Source organism: Talaromyces amestolkiae (genome assembly GCF_001896365.1).
Source record: "Talaromyces amestolkiae strain CIB chromosome Unknown scaffold11.1, whole genome shotgun sequence".
NCBI lineage: Eukaryota > Fungi > Ascomycota > Eurotiomycetes > Eurotiales > Trichocomaceae > Talaromyces > Talaromyces amestolkiae.
In genome coordinates, this window is record NW_024468047.1 from 626,722 (window position 1) to 652,554 (window position 25,833).

Here is a 25,833-nt window from a genome sequence, read left to right on the forward strand (position 1 = left end):
CCAGGGACGTTCCAAGATGAGTGGTAGGATGATGTATAACATGGACAAGCAATGGAGGTGGCACTCCTGGAGGAAACTTGGAGGACGGGGCGATCTGTCCCTTTTGGGCGTGGCGCCAAACCCAGACTAGTTTATCCGCTCCGGCTGGCACGACTTCTGTCAACGACCTCCGCCAAAGCTGCTCGCCAAGCGACGATTCAACCTACAATTGCGCTTCTCAGCTGCGGAATTGACACCAATTCATATATTCCGCTCAATTGCGCCGTCTCAATATGAGGCCAGCTCTCAGATTATTCGCCAATGTCAAGCCAGCCCGGTACTTGGAGCCTTTTGCTCCCACCGGTCTGACCGGGCTTGTCACACACCCCAGTCCTCGCTCCACGCTCATCTTCCTTTACACCCAGACACTCGAGAAGCTTAAACAATTCCCAGAGTCTTCCGCCTATCGCCAGTCCGTAGAAGCTCTCACCCGCCACCGCCTTCAAATCGTCGAAGCCTCCAAACCCCCCGGTTTTGACGAATGGCTTCAGCGCGTTAAGAAAGTTGTCGCCGAGAACCCCGAACAATTCGCAAAAGCTCGATTGGCAAATGGCACCTTTGCAGGAATCCAGCAGGATGATATCTACGGCGGCACCAAGGCACAAGAATGGGACGGAGCAGTTGGACCTATCACCGAAGGACCTTTGAGGACACCAGAGGAAGTCGCGCAATGGGAAGCAATTATCGAAGAGGCCAGCCAGCCTGAAAGCGCTTCAGATTTCCACGCAGAGACTATCAACTGGGAAAGTGAGCCTTCATTGGAAGCAGAACAGTAAGTCATGTAGAAGTTCGGTTGGCCTCTGGTGCATTGGACTAATATACTGTAGAATTGCGGAAATCGAAAACAAAATCGGTGCCGGTCTCATCGAGGAAGTCATTCAAGTGGCTGAGGGCGAGCTCAGTCTTGTAGATGAGTTGGCTAAGGCCCAAGTGTGAGTTTTCAATTCCTCGAGTATGTCTTTGCCATTGCTAATGTATTTAAAGGTGGGAGGAGCTTGCTGAGAAGCCCAAGCCCGGACAATGGACATATTTCTCTCGCGACACACATACTCCTGGAAAGCCTTGATTGCGCCAAAGATTGAGTATAGATGTATTTATAAGCTTTTATTTGTTTAGACAAGATCAATTTATGCCTTTCTGGTCTTCAACGAATGTGTTAGCAGTAGACTGAATGTTGATAGGTTGTTGGCATGATACACTCACAGGTAGTCATCCATTATTCTTATATTGGTTGAAAGCTATGAACAGAAACATTGTATTCATTTAATAACATTAAAGCATACACAATGCCCAAAGTCATGACCGACTCATGGGTGGGCGCACTAAACCCCTTTAAGACAGCCCACTCCGAACTGGACACATTAATGCTCCGCGATCACATCAATACCGCACCGCATACAACAAAAGCTCCGCGACACTGCTGCCTATCAGTGTTGACATACCCACGAGTTCAGATATTCACTGTGCAGATTTACCGCGACAAAACATATCCTGGTGCTATTTCGCTCTGAACGAGCCCGTCCTCACGGGCACATCCCACCCCCTCAGCATACCAACAAACAAGCAACATGCGGCTCGATATCAAGGTGCGTTTAGTTTGAAGAGGATAATCGACTTGGATATGACGCATCGAAGCCTCGTATACACGAAAGCGTGACTTAGAAAAAAATAACTAACCAATTGTTCTCACAGAGACAACTCTTTGCTCGCTCCGAGCGGGTAAAGGGTATCGACTTCCATCCGACAGAGCCATGGGTAAGTACGACCCCTATCTGCGACTGATCGCTGTCTAACATATCTACAGATTTTGACGACTTTGTACAGCGGTAAGCTATTATTATAGGAAAAACCAATTGGTATTTCATACTGACCATTTCAGGACACGTCTACATCTGGTCGTACGAAACTCAGGTATGACACTTGCTCTCGACACTTCAACTCTACCAATACAAAGGTTAACGATTGATGTCTTCTAGTCGATCATCAAAACATTCGAACTCACCGACGTACCCGTCCGCGCCGGTCGTTTCATCGCCCGAAAGAACTGGATTGTTTGCGGTAGCGATGACTTCCAATTGCGAGTTTACAACTACAACACATCAGAGAAAATCACATCCTTCGAGGCTCACCCTGACTATATCCGATCGATAGTTGTTCACCCTACCCAGCCTTTCGTTCTTACCGCCTCAGATGATATGACCATTAAGCTATGGGATTGGGAGAAAGGCTGGAAATGTGTGCAGGTCTTTGAAGGCCATAGCCATTATGTTATGGGACTTGCTATCAACCCCAAGGACACAAACACATTTGCATCTGCTTGTTTAGATCGGACAGTCAAGATCTGGAACCTTGGCTCGGGACATGCAAACTACACTCTTGAAGCGCATGGTACGTTTTCTAATACACTTTCGGTGTACTAGTCAGCACTAACAAGCTTGTAGAAACGAAAGGTGTGAATAGTGTCGACTACTACGGACAAGCCGATAAACCCTACCTTTTAACGACTTCTGACGACAAGACTGTAAAAGTGTGGGACTACACTACCAAGGCATTGATCGCGACCCTGGAAGGACATACTAGCAACGTTTCCTTTGCATGCTACCACCCTGAACTTCCGGTCATTATTTCCGGATCCGAAGACGGCACAGTCAAAGTCTGGCATGCCAACACGTACAGATTGGAGCAATCGCTCAATTATGGACTTGAGCGAGCATGGTGTGTTAGCTACCAACGAGGTCGACAGGGTATTGCGATGGGTTTCGATGATGGTGCTGTCGTCGTCAAGATGGGTCGGGAGGAACCAGCTGTTTCCATGGATGGTTCCGGAAAAGTCATTTATTCACGACACACCGAGGTCGTCTCGACAGTCATCAGAGGCGATGAGTTGAAGGATGGTGCTCCTCTCGCTTTGCCTACCAAGGACTTGGGCTCGTGCGAAATCTACCCCCAGACCCTTGCTCATTCTCCAAATGGTCGTTTCGTCTCTGTGTGCGGTGACGGTGAATACATTATCTACACAGCACTTGCATGGCGTAACAAGGCGTTCGGTCAAGCTTTAGATTTCGCATGGGGCTCCAGGGACAACAGTAACGATTATGCTATTCGGGAGTCTGCAACGAGCGTCAAGATTTTCAAGAATTTCAAGGAACAGAAGGAAGGACTTGATGTCGGTTTCCAAGCAGAAGGACTTTCTGGTGGTGTTCTTCTAGGCGTCAAGGGGCAGGGTGGTATTGGTTTGTTTGACTGGGAGACAGGCAATCTCGTTCGCCGTATTGAGGTTGAACCACGCGAGGTAAGTCTGCCAAGCGCCCTCTTTATCCGTACACGCTAATCGTTACAGGTTTACTGGTCTGAATCTGGCGAGCTCGTCGCTCTTGCCTGTGAGGATACTTGCTATATCCTTCGGTTCTCGCGAGAGAATTACGTCAATGGTCTAAATTCTGGAGAAGCCGACGAAGATGGTGTTGAGTCCGCATTCGAGGTCGTCACCGACATCAGCGAAACTGTCCGGACCGGTGAATGGGTTGGTGATTGTTTCATCTACACAAACTCAACCAACCGCTTGAACTACTTGGTCGGTGATCAGACTTACACCATCTCACACTTCGACCAGGCCATGTATATCCTTGGCTACTTGCCTCGTGATGGACGTATTTACCTCGCCGATAAAGATGCTGAAATCGTGTCTTTTGCGCTTTCGCTGTCAGTAGTAGAGTACCAGACTTTGGTTCTCCGAGGTGATATGGACTCTGCTGCCGAATTACTGGCTGACATCCCCCGCGATCAAATGAACAAGGTCGCTCGCTTCCTGGAAGGTCAAGGATTCAAGGAGCTCGCTCTTGAGGTCTCGCCAGATTCCGAACACCGTTTCGATCTTGCTCTTTCCCTCAGCCGTCTTGACATTGCCCTCGAACTCGCTCGCGAAGCTGACGTCGAGCACAAATGGAAGACCGTCGGTGACGCAGCCCTGACCGCCTGGGACTTGAGTCTTGCGCAAGAATGCTTCACCCACGCCAAGGACCTCGGCTCACTCCTCCTTCTCTACACCTCTAGCCGCAACGCAGATGGGCTCCGATCCCTCGCCGACCAAGCCTCCGTCGCTGGCCTACACAACGTCGCGTTCTCCGCCCTCTGGACCATCGGCGACATCGACGCCTGCATCGACCTCTTAGTCTCAACCAACCGTATCGCCGAAGCAGTCCTCTTCGCGCAAACCTACAAACCCTCTAAAGCGCCCAAGCTTGTCGTCCAATGGAAAGAATCCTTGGAACAATCCGGCAAAGCCAAGGTTGCGCGTCTGATCGGTGTTCCCCCCGGTGCTGAGGGCGTCGAAGCTGACGATGACCTCTTCCCCGAATGGGACGAATATCTAAGACTTGAGAAGGAAGGGCCACCTGAGCCACCATCCTCAGAGTCTCTGATTGATATTGACGCTGAGAATGGAGAGGCTGAGACAGCCGTCAATGGGGGCGCAGAGGTTGAGGTTGAGGCCGAAGCGTGAAAATTAGATTAATATATTCTTCTTACTTTTTCTTCTGCTCTATTATTCAGTCAATTGATCACTTTGGAAAAAAATGATTTATGGGGTGGGGGTATGGCCTGGATTGGCCATAATTGACTGTTCCTTGTTCATTTCCTATGCAACTGTAGAGGTTTACAAGTTTCTAACAAGCAATACTATCAGTCACCCAAGCTTCACCCTTGAATGAATGACTTTCGTAGAGCAAGTGAGGTGCCAGGAAGTGGCAGACATTCCTCAGCCCTCATCCCCAGCCCTAAGTGGGGCTCGGGTTCTCGTCGATGGCTGGGACTATCCGCTATCATTGGACAAATTACGCTCCACTTCAAAATCCAGCCAATCAGACGTTCAGATAAACAAACTTCACGATGACGATGAAGAACATGCCTCCGCCAGGCTGGAGGCTTTCCCCCTCTACATTTGAAACTCGACATACTCATCTGACGCATATAGCCTTGAGTCAAAATTAATCGAAGCTTACTGGATGATGTCCCAGATCCGGACGTGCCTGTCATTGACAATGTGGATGTTTCTGTTGGAAGGAAATGGGGCAGATGCAATAAAATGTTGCTCGTGCCTCTTTCCTACAACCTCCTTTTGAAGGTTTTAGAATTGATGCTCGCTCGTACCTACACTATACTCGAACCTGAAGCTACACTGTCTGAATATATTCACCTTTTTACTCATCGACATCGATATCGACAGTTGCTGGGCCGTTCTACGCTCAGTGCTTGGGGAACCAGGCAAATATGATCTTCACACTAAATACGGTATCCAAGGTCTTTGCCTTGATATCATTCATTCTCAGTATGCTGTGTCTGTTTGCTGGGTCACAGAAATCGGTCTTGCGGAATGCGAGTGTTATGTTGGTTTGTATTCTTGAAAGTAACTATTGATCGAATCAAATACTGACACTTGACTTTCGGTACGGATAGCTCGATACGTCAGCATCTCAACCTACTTCAGCAATCCAATCAGCGGTAAACAGCACGACAGCCGATCTGGGTTTAAAGGAGTTCTATGCCATACACGTTTTGACATATTGTGAAGGAAATTTTATAAATGGCGGCCAGGGCGGAATGAATGTTACGGGCTGTTCAAAACGCAAAGCTCCGTTTGCATTCGATCCGATAAGCGTGTTCTCTGCGGAGTTCAAGGCGGGATTCAACATATCGGACATCAATTGGCCAGATAGTATCAACGATGACTTTGAAGTCATGGAAATGACTACCAAGGCCATGTCAGTGCTGTATATCATTGGGGTGGCAGCGACAGGAGTCGCATTTCTCATGGATTTTCTCCTCACGCAAGCTGGAGGAAAGTCATCCATGTTCGCGCATTTGTTCTTTGTTGTGGTAAGCCACCCATCTAGAATCGTCTGACCTGTCTTCAAGTTTAACGTATGGCGTATAGCTCGGCTTTGTTTGTCTAGGGGTCTCGTCATCCGTAGCGTCGGTGATTGCTGTTCAGTTTGTGAACCTCATCAACCGACATGGTCAAGACTATGGAATAGTTGCCAAAGGGGGAAGCAGATTCCTTGGTATGACATGGTCTGCCGTGGTACTCTCGTTCCTCACAATTGTTATCAATGTAATCACAATACCAGCCTCTGGAGGCTCAGCTGTTTCAGAAAAGGAAATCGAGGATGTGTAGACAGCAATCCAGTACTAGGTTGTTTATATGTGAATATATCTGATTCCAACCATTGCCTGCGCACTCGGCTCAATTTGCCATGAAGCGACTTCAGCAAACAGTAGAAGTAAGCCCATGTACGACTAAACTATGTTTCAATGTTAGGTACTCAAGTCGACCAGCCAAAGCGATAATAATCGGGATTGTGCCAGTATTGCGGGTATATGCGTGGTGGCCTAGTTTCGTATGCTACTGGTCGATAATGGCACCTCGGTGAACTGAGTGATTTTTGACTGCAAGCCGGTCTAGCTTGTATAGCATCTGAGGTATTTATTTGCGGTAATTTGTCCCAACACGGAACTTTTCAGAAACTGAAAATAATTCGACATCTTTCCGAGTCTGTGTCTAATTCGTAATTAATGGTAGTCGCATCGTTTTAGGAACTAAATAACTGGTAAGGATTGCTAGAACAATGTATCACATCATTGGTACCGCCGTAACCATTAAGTCACGGTTGGACTGGATTCATCCCGAATCATCTTCTATGTAACCTGCACGTCACGGTTCGGATTAACCTCAGGGATATCCTTGGTCAAAGACTAGATATCCAGACAGAACGCATCTCTTGAACAAGCGTTTGGAGTCTCCGGAGAAAAGGCCAGCATAAACAGAGTCAGGTATACTGTGCTCCGTAGATAACAGCCAGCCCCGCCCCCGCAATCTCCCGATAATTTTGCGCAACAAACGAACGATTGCCCATCCAGGCAGCTTTGTGTCTACATAGTATTTTTCTCTGTTGTATCGCAGGGTCGGACTACTCCAGTCCTTGGCGGGCACGGTTGAGCGTTCTGATTCGCATGTGATACCTTCACCGAGGGGACACAACTGAATGGGGAGGATCCGGGCGTCTCGCACAGGGATTGATGGCTCTGATGTCGGGATATCGCTTCTGAATGAGGTATTGTAGTATCAAACGAGTAAGGTATACCTAAGTGCTTACTTAAGTACGGAGTATATGAGAGAGGATCAGTGTACTTTGTAGTGATTGTATGCGAAGAGAGCTAGTGTGGTTGGTGGAGCACAAACAAGGTATGACGGAAGACCCCGCGATGACATCGTTTCCCGTTTGGCAGGCGCGAAGGCGGTTGCTCTGGGTGAAGGCACGTCCTGGCCAGCTTTGTGTCACTTGGTTGCCCCTCCTTCCCTTTCCATAAACAACCTCAACTTTCTCTCTCTCTCTCTCCATCGCTTTTTTTCTTCTTCCTTTTCCTTTAATCTCAACCATCCTCTCCTTTCCTTCAAACTTCATCCTGCAAGCACCTCTCTGCATACTTCACGCGAAGCTCTCAACGACCTCTCTACAGAAAAGCTTATTGTCTCTCCACACTTCATTCCTTTCCATCTGTAACACGCGCATTAGCTCGGTTCATCACTTCCCAACATGGGTAAAAAAGCAATTCAGTTCGGCGGCGGCAACATTGGCCGTGGCTTCGTTGCTGAGTTCCTGCATGAGTCTGGCTACGAGGTTGTCTTCGTCGATGTCGTGCCACAGGTCATCGACTCGTTGAACAGCAACAAGACCTACGAGGTCACTGAGATCAGCGAGGAGGGCGAAAAGACCAAGACCATCACCAACTACCGTGCTCTGAGCTCCAAGACTCAAGAACCAGAGGTTGTCAAGGAAATTGCTACTGCTGACGTCGTCACCTGTGCCGTTGGACCAAACATCCTAAAATTCATTGCCCCCGTCATTGCCAAGGGTATTGACGCCCGTGAAGTGGAGCGTCCCATTGCTATCATCGCTTGCGAGAACGCCATCAATGCAACTGATACTCTTCGCGGTCACATCGAAGAACACCTCGACAAGTCCCGTCTCGAAACTCTTCCCAAACGCGCTCGCTTCGCCAACTCTGCTATCGATCGCATTGTCCCTACTCAGCCCGAACACGCAGGCCTCAACGTTCGTATCGAGAAGTACTACGAGTGGGTGGTTGAAAAGACTCCATTTGGAGAATACGGTCATCCAGACATTTCTGCCATCCACTGGGTCGACCATCTTGAGCCTTATATTGAGCGCAAGCTCTTCACTGTCAATACTGGCCACGCAACTGCCGCCTACTATGGCTATCAGGCTGGCAAGAAGACCATCCACGATGCTCTAGCCGATCAGACCATCCACAAGGCCGTCCACGCAGCTTTGGACGAAACTGCGACCTTGATTGTCAGCAAGCATGATATTACCGATGAGGAGCAGAAGGAATATGTTGACAAGATTGTTGAGCGTATCTCCAACCACTATCTTGAGGATGTTGTCGAGCGTGTCGGTCGTGCCCCATTGCGCAAGCTTTCTCGCAAGGAGCGATTCATTGGACCGGCTGCCCAATTGGCCGAACGTGGCTTGAAATTTGACGCCTTGCTCGGATCTATCGAGAAAGCTCTTCAGTTCCAGAATGTCGAGGGAGATGATGAGAGCAAGGAACTTGCCAAAATTCTCAAGGAAAAATCTGCAGCCGAGGCTACTCAGCAGATCACCGGCCTTGAGACCGATCACCCCCTTTACCAGCATGTCTTGAAGGTTGTTGAGAAAGTTCAGTCAGAATCAAAGTAGGATGCTCCTCCCTTTGGGTCAGCGGCGAGTTCCGTCGCACCGTCATGTCTATTCTATTGAAAGAGCACGTTCCTGATATGTGGAGGACAGACCGCAGGCCCGAATTTGAGAGAAGATGTTGGAAATGTGGAGTCTTCAGAGCAGAAGCACCCATACACGAATTCCCACGGGATACGGTTCATGCCATTAATGAGATCATGTTTTACCACGTAGTGACCATCCTGTCAGTCCTACGATGTGCCGCATATTTGCGTGCTTTGTGTGTTACCAAGGAAATCAGCCATGTGCTGTCGAGATTAATAATATCAATACCATCAGAAGTGAAAAGTCATTTCCATTTTCGAGTTAAGATGTGAAAATCTCTGAACAATCAGTGCTCAAATAAAACCATCATTAAGAATGGACTGTTGCAATATAGGTCCTATCTTATTACCTTTCCGAATTGAGTAAAGGCAGGCAAAAAAGCCCTAAGTCCGTTGGCCGAAATAGTACAGAGATAGAATATTATCTCTGAAAACTTAACAAAACCAATGAAGATAACACAAGTGTCCGCTTGGCGAAGTGACTTCTGAATGGTCAGGTTTCGCTGAAAATATATTCGAGTTATTGGATCGAGTTAGGTTATTATCAATCAAAGTACTCCTCCTGGCAGTAGGTATGTTTCCAATGTTATCGACATCCGAGCATCGATCTGATCTAAAGCAAAGAGAGAACCTAGGAGCAATCAATCTTCTCAAAAGCAGTGAGAATTAGGTATGAAACTAATGCATTTCGCGGGTATCCATATAAATATTTACATAAGTTCCATACAATCAATCAATCGTTCCCATGACTCGTCAGCGAAACAGGAAGCGACTTGATCAAAAAGTAAAGAGTAAAGTCTATCTTTGCTGTCAATTCAAAGTGGTATATGCACACAAAGAGGAAAGAGGAGTACAAGAAGAGGAGATAGGAAAAGTCGGAGGAAACAGCGAATAGAAAAATGCATTTCTATCTCGATGATTAGATTAAACCGTGTAATTAGTAGATGGAGGATAGTAGACACAGTGAGAGGCAAGTAATCTACTTCTCAGTAACAGGAGCAGCAGCCTCAGTCTCGTCACTCTCGATAGATTGAGCGGCAGGAGGCAAGCTGGAGAACTTCTGCTGACCACCAAGCTTCTCAGTGCCACGGAACATGGGGCTGGTGCGCTCAAAGTAGTTGTGAACGGCACCCTCGAAGAGAGCCTCTTCCGCGTCGACATCAATCTCACCATCTTCGTTAGAGTTCTTGCGAGCAATACCGCTCTCCCACTCCTGACGGTAGTCCTCAACCTTCTGCTTGTAGTCGAGCTCGGCATCGTAGTACTTGCCAGCACCGCGGAGGCGCTCCCAGACAGACAAGTGCTGGGGGTGGATGGCAACACCATGATATTCGTGCTCACGGCCATTACGAATGTACCACCAGCGGCGTTCTTGCTCCTTGAGGTCAAGACCGGTGGTGTCCGGAAGCCACAAGAAGGTGACGAGCATACCAGCGAGACCGAACCAGGGCCAGATGTAGAAACGTTGCTGGACGGTGGTGTAGGAGGAGACGATGGCGGCAATCAAAGCACCGAGCTTACCCATAGCAGCGGAGAAACCGTGGGCAGAGGCACGGATGGGAGCAGGGAAACATTCGGCGGCAACCAAGAAGGTAACACAATTAGGACCGAACTGGTTGAAGAAAGAGGACAAGAAGTACATGGCCTGGAATTCCTTGATGTGCTCCTTGGAGGTGTAGTACTTGTAGTGGAAACCGGGAACGACGAAGAGAACAAAGCACATCAAGAAACCAATCTGTTGCATCCATTTACGTCCATAGAACTTGTTGTCGATGAGGAAAGAAGCAAGGTAGTAGCCAACAAGAGAGACACCGATGTTCAGCAGGTTGTACAACCAGTTGGGCATGATTGACGACTCATGGGGTAGGATGACGGTAATAAATTGACTCTGGAAGAGCTTGTTACCGTAGAAGAAGATATCGTTGGCGAACCAACCGAAACTGGTGGCAAAGAGACGAGGACCGAAGTACTTCAAGGTAAGACGGAAAGATTCGACATCGTATCCAGTAACGGAAGCCTTCTTCTTGATGGCTTGGAGTTGCTTGGAGGCGGCCTTCATATGGTATGTACGGTAGTAGGTGAGCCAGAGAGTTCCGGCGGCGGGGATAGCGAATGACACACGGTAGGTCCACTGAGCAGCGACCTTGGAGTAAGGAGGGCTGCCGGAGCCGTGGTGGAAGATCAACAGAAGAACAATGAGGAGACCCTGGTTGAGGAGCTGACCCCAGCCCTGCATCAAGAAGGCACTGACGACCTTGCGACCACGGTGGAGACGATCCTCGCGAGTAGAGACTCGGCCGGAACCGACGGCGTTTTCCATACCGGAGGTGGCAGTCATAGGGTATTCACCACCAACACCGATACTGTAGAAGAAGAGAGACCAGGCATAGCAGATGACCCAGCCGTTCTCGGTGACACCGTACGCGGCAGTAAGCATGAGAAGACCGACAAACATGATGGTGGCATCTTGAATAAGACCCCAGCGACGACCGATCCTGCTTTCGTCAGTATTGAAAAGTCATTTAATAGCACAAAGAAGGCAACGTACATATCACCGAGATAACCAACAAGAACCTGACCAACCATGATACCAGCAATTTCCAAATAGGTCAAGGAGTTAATCCACTGGGCATTGCAAGTTGTGTGATTTTTCCAGCAGTCGGGGAACGCGGCGGACAAAAGCGACTGGACATTGCTGACGGAGAACAAGACGTAACTAAATGATATTAGTTGGTTGCAACGCAATTTGTAGTAAAAGCTGGTCTTACCCTTCCAAGAGCAGACCAGCACCAGGCAAAACCATGTTTTTGAAGTAGAAGGTAACGGGCGAGAGAGGATCGGCCTTGATCATTCTACCGAGATTGCCCAACTCTCTGCGCGCCTCGGTACTTTCGACCTTGTTGACGAACTTGAATCGCTGTCCCAGAGGCAGATCGGCCCAGTAGACACCCTCGGGGGTATAGCTGTCATCGGGACGGAGGAGCACGTCAAAGGCATCCTTTTCTGTCGGGTGCATCTCCTCGTACTGAGGGTGCGTGCCGGCCATATCGGGCCCGTGGGGGGGCATAGGACCGAGAGCAGTCATTTTGTCGTTGTCTGTCGTTCACTCGAAACGTCGTCGACGACGAATTTCTGATCTTATCTAAAATATAAATAAAACGAGTAAGTGATCGTGTGATCAACAGGCGAGGAAAAAAAAGTGCTCGGACTACCAAGAGATATCCAAGACTGCCACTTACCGAAAGATGCAAAGCCACGGACTGAGCAACGACGCCTCAAGGCTTGGTATTAGCACAGTGAAGTAAAAAAGATCCCAGACGAGAGACGGGATTTAGAAGGGTAATTATATATACCATTTTGGGGCTGCTTGGCTGAGCTTGGCTGGTCAGAGAGGAAGAGGCACGTTGCTGTATCCGGAGCGCTGATATGTCGAGTCGAGCCCCACCAGCTAGGCTTGAGTCCGGTACGACTAGTCCTGCACAGTGATACGGTATGACTAGGGACGCCGGGGTCTGGTCTGGCCCACCGCGGCGACTCTGCCTTAGCATCTCTCAATGCGTCCATTCATTGCACTTACTATATCAATTGTACTAATACAGTCCCACGTTGAAGGTGGAATAAAATTTCAAATTATTTGCCTTATTGCGAGTGCAGCAGTCGTACACCTACGACCACGGACTACTTGCATTTGCACGACACAACAGACTCGACCGAACGGCCAGTCTCACAAAACGGGCAAAAAAAACAAAACGAAACGCCAATAGCAAAAAGCAGAAGAGAAAAAATAAAAATACGATCGGATAATACCGTATTGTATCAGCCATTGGCCCGCAATTGTGCAGCGACGCTACTTGGCAGATTGATCGGCCCGGGGTAGGCGATTGGCCAATAAGAGCGCGGGAATGAGAAACGTGCTCTCGACAGCCGTTTTCATTGCTCTCGAGTCTTGGCCGCTGTCATCGACTGCAGGGCTTGGCATCGCTCGAAGAGGCAACACCTGCGTGCACCATTTATGCCTCTCTTATTAGCTACAACTATGTGTGCAAGTATTGTTCTGATTATTGTGAGCATTGTAGAGATTATGTACAAGTACATCACAATGAATCATCTGTAGATGCCTTCCTGGCAGGAACATGGATGAGACGATCCTACGTAGACTTCGACAATCCAAGAGACTCGGGTTCATGAATGACATGTGCAACACAATTATTCATCACGATCGCGCAAATACTCCGTATAGAACTATATCAGGTGGTGCATGCTGCAGCCGCGTGTAACGCAGTAAAAAGCAATTTCCAGAAGTACCTGTGACTAATAATACGACTATACCCCAGCATAGTCTGGGCATCATACAACATCATGTCGTACGTGTCTCTGTACACATTGAAACGCCGCAGTATACCTAAATACAGCACAATAGGATCGCTTCAAGGCTGACTCAAGCATTGACAAGCAATTGACAAGAAAGATGGCGCTCGATGTGCCGTGGGAAAGGCGCAGCCAAGCTGAGATAGATGAATTTGGTGTTAACTACCCGGAGCGAACGAACGTAATACGTTGAAGCTGMAAGCCATATCCGTATAGAGCTGGACTCCGTGCGGAGGTTGCGTTACTAGTCGAAACCATAGTTACCTGCGAGAAGCAGCCATCTCGAGTGGTTTGCTGCATCTCACCAATAATGCTGTACCAGTGTACAATAGGATAAGCCTACTAGTACAAGGCGAACTGCACGACAGGTCCGAGACCCTTATTAAACGCGCTTGGCCTATTACCATGGCCCATCCCGGCACGGTCTGGTCTAAGAGCATCCGGCATTCCGGCTCGGAGCCAATCACGTCTCCTACACGACATGCCTTCACACCTCTCTCGCATCTAGCCGCGATGAAAATTTTCATGTCTCCACGTTACTGGCATGTAGAGAATGGGACTTTCGCATGGCTTGTGGAGCTATCGTCTCGGAGGTAGCCGACAAGAATGTCAGATCCACGGAAAGCGCGGCATAGTCATACTATGTATGCACTGCGCCTGCATACAACTTGCAAGAAAGGTGTTGTGACGCGACAAGACGGGGCAAGCCTCCCCTGTGTAGCATCTGATGCAAAACAATTACCTGATAGAATCGTCGCATGGTTCATCGCATTGCCTGTTTGAGACTGCGCGGCACATGTTTCAATCCTGTCAATTTGTCAACGAAACTAAGTCAGGCAGTCTCAGGCAGATACGACAACGTAGCTACTACATAATACGTAAACGTACTTACTATGTAATAACCTCGTAATTAGTAGTCGCTTGCAGTTACAGCCTCAGGAAATTATCAACATCAGGTTGTAGACCAACGACTCACTAGAACTCCATAGTGTAACAAATCCCAGTCATCAGACATACCTCAACAACGTGCTTCAGCCCGACACGTTAGTCCCATCAGATATCAATCCAGCATGACTCGTGTGTACATCGCCACTCGCGTATTTGAGTTTTCTGAGAAGCTTCTAAAATTCTTCTAGACGTTCTCGACATAGCGGGTCTTAGTTTTCCACGCTTATGGTATTTTTCTGCAAACCGCCTGCATGTGACCTGAACTCCCTATTTTTGTGCTCGTCCCTGCATAAGATCGCGCATACCACATGCTTCTGCCTTGGCTGACCAGGTGGCTTGATGGTTCCTTTCAGAACGCTGAAAGGCCCCAGACTGGAAGGTTTGCCAATGTTTGCTGGTTATTGCTTGTCTTCTAGAAGCTTTTCTTCTGGCTCCAGCAAGAAGAATGTGCTGTCTCCATACTCCGTATGCATTATAGAGATGGCCGGCGCATAGTTCCGATGCGAAACACGTGCTTGACTTCTCGTCCCTTCATTCCCGGACAAATTGCCATGCAACTGGCACACTTTCTAGATTTTTCAAATGCGATAGGCTGGATGAACCATCGAGCCCATCGAATGAGGCGTTCAATAGTCCCGTATTCCATCCACGACACGAATCATCTCGGTGACCATCCGGAGAATCATAGACCCAAACATATTACGTAGAGAAGACAGGTTGGTTTAAAGTTGGCGGACCCACCCACGTGCTCCGTGTGTTCGCGCTTACTTGTCAATCAGCGCTGACTGTGGATCTGATTGGCTGCTGAATGTTTACCCGCGTATCTTATCCTATGTCCTCCATAGTGGTGATACGCAGCTTCGTTTAGTAGCTATTCATACATGATATGACTGATGTAAGTAGTGGAGATGCTCCATACTCTGTGAACAGATTCTAGAGTCAAAAACTTTTCATTGTGCTCGACTTTGTTGGATTTCGTCTCCGCAGGGGAGTTGAGAACGACAAATTCATTTTACGAAGAGAGCACGTGGATGAATGAAGGGGATGACCATGAAAACTTCAATCAGGTCCTTGATTATGGAGATGAAATTTTTTGTTTGATCAGTTGCATAGAGACACCATTGCCTAGTGTACCGAGTCTTGATGGAAGGTTTTCTGACTGCCTTGTTGGCACACTCACTTCATTCCATCCTCTCTTTTTTTTTTTTTTGTTACAGCAAAATCGACCCTCTGAAATGTCCTAATTGCAACCTCACGCGGCTGACAGGGGCCATTTCTATTTCCTTACTGGACTACGTACTCACAATGAAACTGATGAAAAAATGACCTCTGCCAATCTCCTTCCGAGATCCGCCTTGCGCTGATCACTATGATCAGCATCCAAAAACTCATTCTACGAGCCTAGCAATGTCTTGCTATTTGTGTGTATCCTTTGTTGTTGCAAGAACTGATTGGTTACTTGCATCGAGGTCAGCCAATATCATACTCTTCAAGGCTGTGTAGGGATATCCTTGGCCACGATTCGTACTTTTTCCTACAGCCTCGCGCCAACAGATCCTCAGCCCATCTATTCCAAACGCCGGACCTCGCGGTCAACCCGAATCGACGTACGTTTCATGATACCTGCCAAAAACGCCCGAGGATCTTGACATGCAATATACTGTACATAAAATTTGCACACGACTCGCGTACGTCATGGTTCTTAGCTATATATAGGTCTTGAGTTCATCAAAAGTTCTTAGTTCGCTAGGCGGACTTGATGTACGTCGAAATACGACGTATAAAAGAGATCCTATTATGTACTAGGCATGGTAGGTATGTAACCATGTCCTGAACCGGTAGGTCAGTACCGGCGTTAAGTCCTGGAAAAAGAAAGGAAAATCAAGGGCTGGTTTATGTACAGTTTGGGCTAGACGTTTCAGGGGCTCTCATGATCTACCAAGACCAACTCTCGGCAAAGGATCTTTTTCTTTCTTTTTTTTCTTGTAGACAGATCTCATCGAATCTGAGGGTTAGGTCAACACGACTCGGACACACTTAGTTGTGAAAGACGAGCCTCAGGCAGACTCGCGGGCATACAAAACATGCGAATCAGCCTCGAATCAGGACAATTTCTTGATCTGATCATCAATTACGCCTTCGACGGACTGATCGTTAGGCTGAATCGCGCCAATTCTAGTTGGGTAGGTAGCCATCTCTCTAGAAACCACCCAAGAATCTACGAAATGATTTGCTGGTCTGAACTGACGGCGGCCGTGACAACAAATTCACTTTCCTAACCACCCGACCAACACCGTACCCTACGACTTCATACCGACTCGAGGAAAGTCGTAGTTTTTAGCATATCCATTTCGAATTCTCAAGCAAAACAAAGGACCTGCCTGTCGCTCTCGATTTATATGTAAATGGAAAAAAGTTTCAAACTTATGAGACACGGAACAGATCACACACACAAGAAATCAAAAGAAAGAAGAAAAAAATGCGTCCGCTAGGCGACAAACATGATGATTCGCAAATAGAAAAATAACACAGAATCCGCGCAATGGTTCTTCATTTCAGGTTTCATCATACTTGTTTCCCTATCTTTGTCTAGATTTCCAAGGTGGACAGATAAATGATGGATGTCATCATTGTATATCATTTGGTATGTTTTGTTGATGATTGAGGCTGATAGAGAGACGAAAATGCAAGATGTCCATATTTATCCACTTTATTCAGGGATGCTGGCAAAAGATGGGTCTCTGACACTGCCTCCGGCGTCACCAAAGCCTGCGACAGGTCGGTTGTAGGACCAGCCTGCGAACTGATCTTGCATGGTCTGGGAAAGCGCGTTACCCTCGACGACTGAATCAACTGGTATTTCTTCTGTAAAGTCACGATCGAAATTCTCCGTATCCAAGGCGTCGACCTTTATGGTTTCGTCAGTAAGCCACGACTTCTTCACGGAAAGAGATATACGTACCACGCTGGGCTTAAAAGTAGGTTCATACTTCCTCTGCAGAAGCTTGCGCCAGTCAATATTCGAGAAGAAATGGTGTGCCTTGATTTCTGCGGCTCCGTTTGCGCCCAGACGACGCTGAGGGTCGCGGTCGAGAAGACGGGTCAAGAGATCGCGAGCTGCGGCGGGTACGATATCGTGGCTTGGGAATGTCAATGGTTCTTGGACGATTTTCTTGTACATTTCGTTTGTGTTTTCATCGTAGAATGGTGGCAGACCAGTCAACCTGTGCAGTCAGTAACTTTGCTTTCTGTGCCTGAATTGATGTATACGCACATCTCATAGAGTAGAACTCCGAGCGTCCAAAAGTCTACGCTCTTTGTATACCCATTGCCTAATAGCAATTCTGGAGCAAGATATTCGGGTGTACCGCAAAAGGCTGTGCCAATGTTAGTGAATCGAAAATATTTCATGGACAAATGGCTCACTGTTTGTTCGATCTTCATCCTTCATATCGAGTTTACAAAGTCCAAAATCACACAATGCAATATGACCAGTGTAATCTAAAAGGATATTCTCCGGCTTCAAATCACGGTAAATGACCTTGAATCCGTGCAAACATTCAAGCGCACACAGCAACTCCGCAGTATAAAACCGAGCTCGGTTGATATCGAAGCGTTGCTCCCGTTGTAGATGATGGAATAATTCACCACCGTTCACGAATGCGAGGACAAGATACAACTTCTCTGGGGACTGGAAGGAGAACTTCAATGGTACGATGAATGGATTGTTAATCTGGGCCAGCACTGATCGTTCAGCGAGAGTATGTGCAACTTCGGATCTGGAGATAATGTGTGCTTTGCGGAGCGTCTTAAGCGCATAGATACGTTTGGTATCTTTCTTCCTATGGTATCGTGAGTATGCATTCAGATTCTGGTAGGCAGCATTAGAACTGACCTCACTTGCATAACTTTGCCAAATGATCCCTACAATAGATGTTATGTTAGTTGTAGGTCAGATATATCATGAACTTCGGAGCTTAATTACCCTGCCAACAACTATATTATAACATAGTCAGCATCACCGTCGACATATTGATTCACCTTAAGGTTACTCTACTCACCTTTCAAAAGCTCAAAATCTTCTAGCTTCATGCTATGAGCCCTATTCTCCACGAAAGACAGTCCAATTTTGATCGAACCGGTCCCAAACTGCAAGTCCAGCCATTCAGTTCCCAGCTGACCCACAGTTCTTTCTTGCTCAGCTGCCGCTCTTTGATTTTCCTTTTTGCTCAATTTGGGGTCTTCCACATAAGTCGTATTTTCTTGCAAACGCGGTTGCATCTTGGTAGCTCCAAGAAATATATCTTCACTACGCCCAACTCCTGGCCGAGCAGCTGGGTTGCGGAGATATATCTGTATACTCAATTCGGTTTGTCGCGAAACATCGAATTTGAAGGCGGTGTTGTCGCCAGCCCATAATGGGTTTTCGGGAGTTCCAGACACGGCATCGACGAAGACCTGGTTCTTATCAAAGTCGAGAAGCGCATATGGGAGATACTTGGTCAGGTAGCGGCCGTGAATTGTAGGTGCGGCGTTGATACCACTGCTGGTAGACTGGGGGCGGGCAGGTTGTGTATAAGACCCTGCGGTCTGCGCGGAGTGTGAGGAGGAGGAATTCGGGCGTATAGGGCCATTCGGATTTTGAAAATGGGAATTGATTATCTGTTGGTAATGGGGAGATAGCGAAAACCCCTTTCCTTCGTGAAGAGTCACGATCAATATACCGGGTTTGACTAAAGCAACCGGGGGTGATACTAGGGCCTCGGAGTCGACTGTATGATTTATTAGCCACTGCGGTGACTACTTATTGAAAGAGCATACCAATTCCATTGGAGACTTGTGATGTTATAGTGGGTCGTTGCGATGGTACTGGGGTGGTCTCTTCGGCGGGTTCGCCCTTGATCGTCGATGTCGACGATGAGCGTCCAAAGGCAGCTAGGGGCGCTAAATGCGTTTCCTTCAGCTCTGTTAAGTGTTAGCATCTAATGTTTATAGTTGTGTCTCAAGAGATCGACCGTTTGTGTCATGGGAAATTGAAACGGTCGACACATACTCTTTGTGATATTCCACGACATGGCGTCTGGTTCGACTGTATGCAAATGCGAGACAGAGACAAGTAGCTCTTAACGAAGGAAACAATAACAATGTTGAAGTGTAAAAGAGTCTGTTTGAGCAGAGCTGAGAACGGAGTGTGCTGCTGCCAGTTGTCGATGGCGCCGGAGTACCAGTGGAAAACAACGGTTGCCGATCAGCCACACACCCAACAGCGATAAGCGACACAATCACCGAGGCTGAGCGTCCGTCAAAACAACAAAGGCCGGACAGAAGATATAGACTTGAGTTGAGTCTCGACACTGTAAGGAGTTATTTTTGAGTTGCTTGATGATAACGTGACGTCTGAGGTGGTGGACTCGGTTACGAAAACCAAAACACAAGTCGGCGTGTTGGGGGGGAGTTGTCCTGGGGCGATGTATGCACTAATGTATTATTACAAAGCACTGCCATAAGCAAGCATAACTCTTGGACATTCAGCGGGGCGAGTCGGTGAGAAGTTCAGTTCAATCCGAGTGAGGGGTAACCGTCTTATACTCCGGCTTTGCTGGATCAATCACCGTCTATTCCCAGTTTTTAGAAAGTCGAAGATGAAGTTCAATCTGGGGGTTGTCTCTGCGTGTATGCAAGACTGTAATCGAAATACTGAACCCCTACGAGCGATGTAAAGAGTCTCAAATTGATTACATGCCACTTTGAGGCTGCGCACACAGCCACAGCCACAATAAGGCGACGATCGACTATTCCTAATTGGTATGAAACCGTCTTGGCTTCATTTAGTCACGTGTCCATCACATGATTCATCAGACGCAAGGGCCAAGGTTTAGTTATGGTTTGCGCCTGCCGATGTCGCGCTTACCCAATCGCATCTCCAGGATCACAACTTCAGTTCAACTCGTCTTCAGAATTAACAGCACGCAATAACCTACGCCAACGGATGCAATACTTCTAACATCTACATATTAAGTTGCTCATCTCCGAAAGTCCATCATCATACTCTCACATATCTCGTTCGCCACCACGTACACACCCGTACCTGTCTATCGCAACTCCACTTAAACGCGGAGATCAGTCACTTGATATCATCAACTACCCCAGGCACGCTTTCGAACAACAATCCCATTAAAGACTGACAACGCCTCTCCATCTCTGGAGAGCACACGAAAATTTCCGACACGGACCCGGAAAAGGCGGAGGATGAGACAAGCGAGCAACCCATGGGCGTAATCCGGAAGAAGACCGCCACGCGCGGTACGGACGGCGGTACCAAATACCATTGCGATGTCTGCTCTGTAGACATCACGTCGACTGTAAGTACACTTCGACCGTCTCTAGGCAAAATATGTTGTGTTGACAAGCTACTTAGGTTCGGATATCATGCGCCCACCCGTCCTGCCCTGAATACGACTTATGCGTGCCTTGCTTTGCGGCTGGCGAGTCTTCCAAGACTCATGACCCTCGAACTCATCCATTCCACGTTATTGAGCAGAATTCGGTACCAATATACACAGAAGATTGGGGTGCTGATGAAGAACTGCTCTTGCTTGAGGGTGCTGAAATTTACGGACTTGGTTCTTGGGCCGATATTGCGGACCATGTCGGGGGCTACCGTTCGAAAGAAGAGGTTCGCGATCACTATATCGACACGTACATAAACAGCCCAAATTTTCCTTTACCGGCTCGCGCCGATCCCGAAGATAGGACGCTCCAAGATGAGATTTCCAAAGAAGAATTCCAATCTCGCAAGAAGCGGCGCATCGAAGAGCGCAAGGAAGCCGCCAAGACTGCTCCGCCTGCAACGCCGAAACAGAAACCCACTGCCAGTGTGCCGTCGTGTCATGAAGTGCAGGGTTACATGCCTGGACGTCTCGAGTTCGAGACCGAGTTCTGCAACGAGGCAGAAGAAGCTGTGCAACATATGCAATTCGAACCAGGAAATGGCCTTAATGCAAATGGCGAAATGGAACCCGAGATGGAGCTAAAGATGACGGTCATGGAAATCTACAATTCACGATTGACACAGCGAACAGAAAGAAAGAAGATCCTATTTGAGCACAATCTACTCGAATATCGCAAGAACATTGCTCAGGAGAAGAAACGAACAAAAGAAGAGAAAGAAGTGTTGAACAAGGCGAAACCTTTTGCTCGCATGATGAACCATGAAGATTTTGAGGAGTTTAGTAAAGGTCTTGAGTATGAGCACAACTTGCGATTGGCGATAGCACAACTACAAGAATGGCGCCAGTACGGCATCACGGACCTGAAGAGTGGGGAGAAATATGAGCAAGAGAAGCAGCAGAGAGCTCAAAGAGCCATCCCACAAGGCTCGTTTGATCGGTTTGCTACATCCACTCGTCCTTCAAAACAGATCCAACAGCCCGAGGGACCATCTCAAGCAAGTTTACTCACTACCCCGGAACTACCCTTACGATTCCAAAAAGCCGCAAAATCCGCGGCACCCGAAGTCAATCAACCACTCAACGATTTTGATCTCGCCTTTGCTGCCAATGGCGATGGATTAAGTACTCCTCAACCTGCAACGAAGACAAAATACGTCGTGCAACCAGTGAATGGGATCAATCAATGGAAACTGGAGAACGAGGGCGCACCTGACCTTCATCTTTTGACCAAAGAAGAAGTTGAGCTCTGTAATGCGGTTCACGTGCAACCCAAACCCTACCTAGTCATTAAAGAAGCGCTGCTGAAAGAGGCAATGAAGCAAAACGGCACGCTGAAGAAGAAAGATGCTCGGGCTATTTGCAAGGTATGTATCTCTGCCGATATCTACGTCAGGTGCGATCAAAACTGACTCTCGAATAGATCGATGCTGCAAAAGCAGGCCGAATATTTGACTTTATGGTACACAGCGGCTGGATCGTCAAGGGTTGAATAAGCGTTAATTACATTTTACGAAGCATCAACGACTTGAAGAATTAAGATGTCTTTCTACCACAATGATCATGCACCTTTTATGATGTCTATCCGTTTTGTGTGTTTCACGTCTGTTATTCAGTAGGATACTTATTGTGCAAAGCGTCTATACCATTTGACTTCAATACAACATGAATCTTCAGCCACACTAGCCACTCCCAGTACTGCCCACTAGGAAAGTCCCTCAGAGCACTCCTTTCCTATTTGTTCTTGGAGACGAGGAAGATGTTTTCTGACAACCTAACAGGAGATGATTGGTTCAATATATTGTTATCGATAACATCACGTGTCGATAACCATCACAGTAAATACACTAAGACCAATGCAGTTAAGCTTATACAAGTCCTTCAATTCTGTGAGCTCACTTCAAACATTGATTTCATACTTCTGACCTTTTGAATGTGCTTTATTCAATCAAGGTTGAATTGAGGGTATAATGGAGAGAATCCTCGCTCTCGGATCTAATGGATCGGGTCAACTAGGCATCGGACACAGAGATGATGTCTCTGAGGCAACAAAATGTATATTTGACATTGACACCGATAGCCGACCAAACAAAAACAACGGGAAAACGGTAGAAACAAGAGATACAGTGAAGCGTATATCCTGCGGCGGAAATCATACACTTGTTTTGTTCGAGAGTGGAACTGTGTATGCGGCTGGATTGAATGAGGATTTGAGATGCGGGGTCCATAGGACGGATCTGAATCGAGGAGAGGACGGCGATGTTCTCACGCGCTTCAAGCGAGTAATATTCCGTCTTGGTGCTACAGGGGTGGAGATTGATCGCTTTAGAGACGTATGCGCGACCTGGTCTGCGAGTTGTTTCGTCGCTAGCATCCCCAGTACGGACAAGAACGGGGACGGAAAGAATATAGTGATCTCCCTCGGAACAGGCGATAAAGGTGAATTAGGTCTTGGACCTGGCCTGCGAAGCACACCGCCTGCAAGAAATAAGGATGATCATGACTTTATCGATGTTGATGATTATGTCCTTACTGACTTTCCGCCACTGAACACGCGCATTGAAACGATTAGTAGTGGGATGAATCATGTTGTCACGATATTGTCGAATGGAGATTTTTATGGGTGGGGAGCTTCGAGGAAGGGGCAGCTTGGAGATGATATAAATATTGTACGGGCAAAAGCGGTTTGGGCGCCTATGAAGATAGATGTGACTAAATTGGAAGCGGTGCCGACGAGTGTGAGCTGTGGGCGAGAATTTACATTCATCGATGGCTACAAGAAGGATGAAACTGGGGTTAAGGAAGGTCAGTATATGTATACGATTCTTGGGACGAATGATAAATGGAATATCGTATCTGCTGCGCCTCCAGTGCAGACATTACAAAGAAGCAGTCTGACCGAAAGTCGGTACGAGGTATCGACCAGTTGGCATGGAGTTTATTTACATAATACCCTTGACAACTCGGTTATTGCCTGGGGCCGCAACGATCGTGGCCAGCTGGGCGTCGACAAACAATCGTCTGGGAGTCAACAGTCGCTTGTACGTTGGGAATCTGTCGTGCAGTTCATGGCTGGAAGTGAGCATGCTATCGCTGTTTTGTCAAGAGACAAGACTGTTGTTTCTTGTGGGTGGGGTGAGCATGGCAATTGTGGGCCTGATACAGATGAACGTGGGGATGTGAAAGGGAGGCTGAGCCAGATCCCGCTTCCTGCTGATGTCTTACACGCGGAGAAGGCAAGGATCGTTCGAGTTGGCGCCGGCTGTGCCACGAGTTGGATTGTGGTTTCATCATGAGAAATGCCATAAAAGCGAGCTCAGTCAAACAGACCGAGGTTTCGTATCTACCATAAATCAGTATTTGAGTTTTCGGAATCATACTAATACGAAACATACCTGTGACATCGGTTGCGTTGGAGGAATGGCCGTCTCAGCGTCGCTGCGTGCTTGTTGCCTATCAGGTGACAACGTCGGGTAGTCATCCGTCAGCGGCTTTGGACGACCCTCATGGTATGCTCCCTATCGACAATTAGCTTACCACCATTTCAACTTCGACGGATTCATGGACGAACCGGTTCAATATTCGAATCCCAGCCAAGAATATCCTGGTCATCTGCCTCATCATATACCTGCTCATCCCACTGCCTGTCGTCATCCGCGGGCACAAAAAGGCTATCATGAATATCCGCCAATGCTGCTCTCGACGCAGCACTTGACATTAATTCCGGCTTTCGAGAGGATATAGCTGGTCGACTAGAGGGCGGTGGCATTGTATTTCTTGCTGCTGATGAAGCTGCGGAAGCTGTCGAGGCACCAGGGATAGTAGCTGATTCAGGCGCTGCAACACGTCTAGCGGCTGGKCTGGCCGAGAGCTGCGATACAGGTCTCGAAGCATCATCGTCATTATCAGCCTCATCAACCTCTCCACGTGTCATGAGTGTGAATTCCGAATCAATGCCATCTTCTGATGCGTACGCCAGTTGAAGAGGCCGACAAGGACGAGTGTAACGTGCGGTGATCGATGTCTTCATGGTGTCTGCATGGAATACTACTGCTTTGAAATCCTTAACATTGATAGCAACGTGTAACCCATCTTTGACGGTAAATTCTTCAAAATCTTTTCTGTCTATAGCAACGGATGTGTGGACCGGTTGTTTGAGGATTTCTTAACGATCAATTAGCCACAATGCTGGAGAGTCAAAGAGGACAATGGATGAAAATACCTTTCCCATCACTAATTTTATTTGTGAAGCTGGTAAAAATGGCCTTTCCTGTATCAGGATAAATATCCAATTGCTCCGCAGTCGGGCTGAAATGATCGATGATCTCTCTCAAGATCTTTGCCTGAATTATCCACTGATTCTGTACTCGTGATTGATCAAACAGCGCGTGCTGTACAGAAACAGGCTCGTAGGTTAATTTATAAGATTTGACAACACCTATCGTATGTTCAGCAAATCCACCGTAATAAGGTTGGCGGAAATACACACACCTTGGCCACAGATCATCTGTATATGTAACCTGCATTCAGCTTCATCCGGGGAATCATGTAGCTCAACGTCGCAGCGTTCTACAGTGGTCTGCTTGTCGCGTGTCTCACCGGCTCGACCTTTGAATACTGAAAGCAGAGCCTTGACCGCTTATTAGCACCTGCGCAATGGTCTACTATAAGGCTCCGAGGTGTATTACCTTTAGATACATCTGACATGCGAATTTGTCTACATATCTCTGTCCAGAACTCTGCTGTTCCCCGCGTGTACTAAAACTGTACTTGGAGAAGAATTTCCCGGCGTCTAGAACAAAGGATGCATATGCCGTTTTGGCAGTATTTAACGTACTCAGGCGTAGCTTATATCTAGTATTAGTGACTTCCAGGCTACTAGATGGAGTGCACTTACTAGGCCATATTCAGCCTCAATTGAGACGCTCTCATTAAATTTGCTCAGGCACACCAAGGCATCGTGCAGTTGTAGTATTGCAGATGGCCTGAGAGAGAATGACAGCTTGGGCATCTCTAGTTGCTGTGCTATTGTGAGGGTTAATGCTTATCACTCGGTGTTAAAAGAAGAAGAAAAGGTAAAAGGGAAGGAGTCAACATGGCAAGAGATATTGTACACGCCCCATAGGGTGGTCGATCCACCAATCAAACGCGTCGCTTGCACACGCTTTCCCGAAACGTCATGAGAGG

The 25,833-nt window shown here is 47.6% G+C and overlaps 8 protein-coding genes across 8 annotated transcripts; 5 read left to right on the forward strand and 3 right to left on the reverse strand.

Annotated features, from left to right (window-relative positions):
* Positions 1 to 272: 272 nt before the first annotated feature.
* Positions 273 to 1,105, forward strand: BHQ10_006167 (uncharacterized protein; the record flags this gene model as incomplete). The annotated part of the gene is made up of 3 exons (XM_040878723.1): positions 273 to 811; positions 867 to 971; positions 1,024 to 1,105. 3 exons carry the CDS (start codon positions 273 to 275, stop codon positions 1,103 to 1,105), a joined length of 726 nt encoding a protein of 241 aa, XP_040734671.1.
* A 502-nt stretch (positions 1,106 to 1,607) lies between these two features.
* BHQ10_006168 (uncharacterized protein) lies at positions 1,608 to 4,540 on the forward strand (the record flags this gene model as incomplete). The annotated part of the gene is made up of 7 exons (XM_040878724.1): positions 1,608 to 1,625; positions 1,732 to 1,794; positions 1,844 to 1,865; positions 1,919 to 1,950; positions 2,016 to 2,427; positions 2,481 to 3,331; positions 3,380 to 4,540. 7 exons carry the CDS (start codon positions 1,608 to 1,610, stop codon positions 4,538 to 4,540), a joined length of 2,559 nt encoding a protein of 852 aa, XP_040734672.1.
* A 3,091-nt stretch (positions 4,541 to 7,631) lies between these two features.
* On the forward strand, positions 7,632 to 8,798 carry BHQ10_006169 (uncharacterized protein; the record flags this gene model as incomplete). The annotated part of the gene is made up of 1 exon (XM_040878725.1): positions 7,632 to 8,798. The coding sequence occupies one exon, from the start codon at positions 7,632 to 7,634 to the stop codon at positions 8,796 to 8,798; it is 1,167 nt and encodes a 388-aa protein (XP_040734673.1).
* Positions 8,799 to 9,860: 1,062 nt separating this feature from the next.
* Positions 9,861 to 11,966, reverse strand: BHQ10_006170 (uncharacterized protein; the record flags this gene model as incomplete). The annotated part of the gene is made up of 3 exons (XM_040878727.1): positions 9,861 to 11,376; positions 11,430 to 11,597; positions 11,650 to 11,966. 3 exons carry the CDS (start codon positions 11,964 to 11,966, stop codon positions 9,861 to 9,863), a joined length of 2,001 nt encoding a protein of 666 aa, XP_040734674.1.
* A 4,941-nt stretch (positions 11,967 to 16,907) lies between these two features.
* On the reverse strand, positions 16,908 to 19,272 carry BHQ10_006171 (uncharacterized protein; the record flags this gene model as incomplete). Its single annotated transcript, XM_040878728.1, has 9 exons — positions 16,908 to 17,105; positions 17,160 to 17,421; positions 17,472 to 17,574; positions 17,624 to 18,039; positions 18,093 to 18,121; positions 18,183 to 18,193; positions 18,259 to 18,969; positions 19,019 to 19,162; positions 19,251 to 19,272. 9 exons carry the CDS (start codon positions 19,270 to 19,272, stop codon positions 16,908 to 16,910), a joined length of 1,896 nt encoding a protein of 631 aa, XP_040734675.1.
* A 1,194-nt stretch (positions 19,273 to 20,466) lies between these two features.
* BHQ10_006172 (uncharacterized protein) lies at positions 20,467 to 22,138 on the forward strand (the record flags this gene model as incomplete). The annotated part of the gene is made up of 3 exons (XM_040878729.1): positions 20,467 to 20,559; positions 20,616 to 22,013; positions 22,070 to 22,138. The coding sequence occupies 3 exons, from the start codon at positions 20,467 to 20,469 to the stop codon at positions 22,136 to 22,138; spliced, it is 1,560 nt and encodes a 519-aa protein (XP_040734676.1).
* Positions 22,139 to 22,616: 478 nt separating this feature from the next.
* On the forward strand, positions 22,617 to 23,942 carry BHQ10_006173 (uncharacterized protein; the record flags this gene model as incomplete). Its single annotated transcript, XM_040878730.1, has 1 exon — positions 22,617 to 23,942. One exon carries the CDS (start codon positions 22,617 to 22,619, stop codon positions 23,940 to 23,942), a length of 1,326 nt encoding a protein of 441 aa, XP_040734677.1.
* A 20-nt stretch (positions 23,943 to 23,962) lies between these two features.
* BHQ10_006174 (uncharacterized protein) lies at positions 23,963 to 25,657 on the reverse strand (the record flags this gene model as incomplete). Its single annotated transcript, XM_040878731.1, has 7 exons — positions 23,963 to 23,989; positions 24,042 to 24,164; positions 24,218 to 24,810; positions 24,869 to 25,084; positions 25,138 to 25,276; positions 25,335 to 25,493; positions 25,544 to 25,657. 7 exons carry the CDS (start codon positions 25,655 to 25,657, stop codon positions 23,963 to 23,965), a joined length of 1,371 nt encoding a protein of 456 aa, XP_040734678.1.
* Between the last annotated feature and the right edge of the window lie 176 nt (positions 25,658 to 25,833).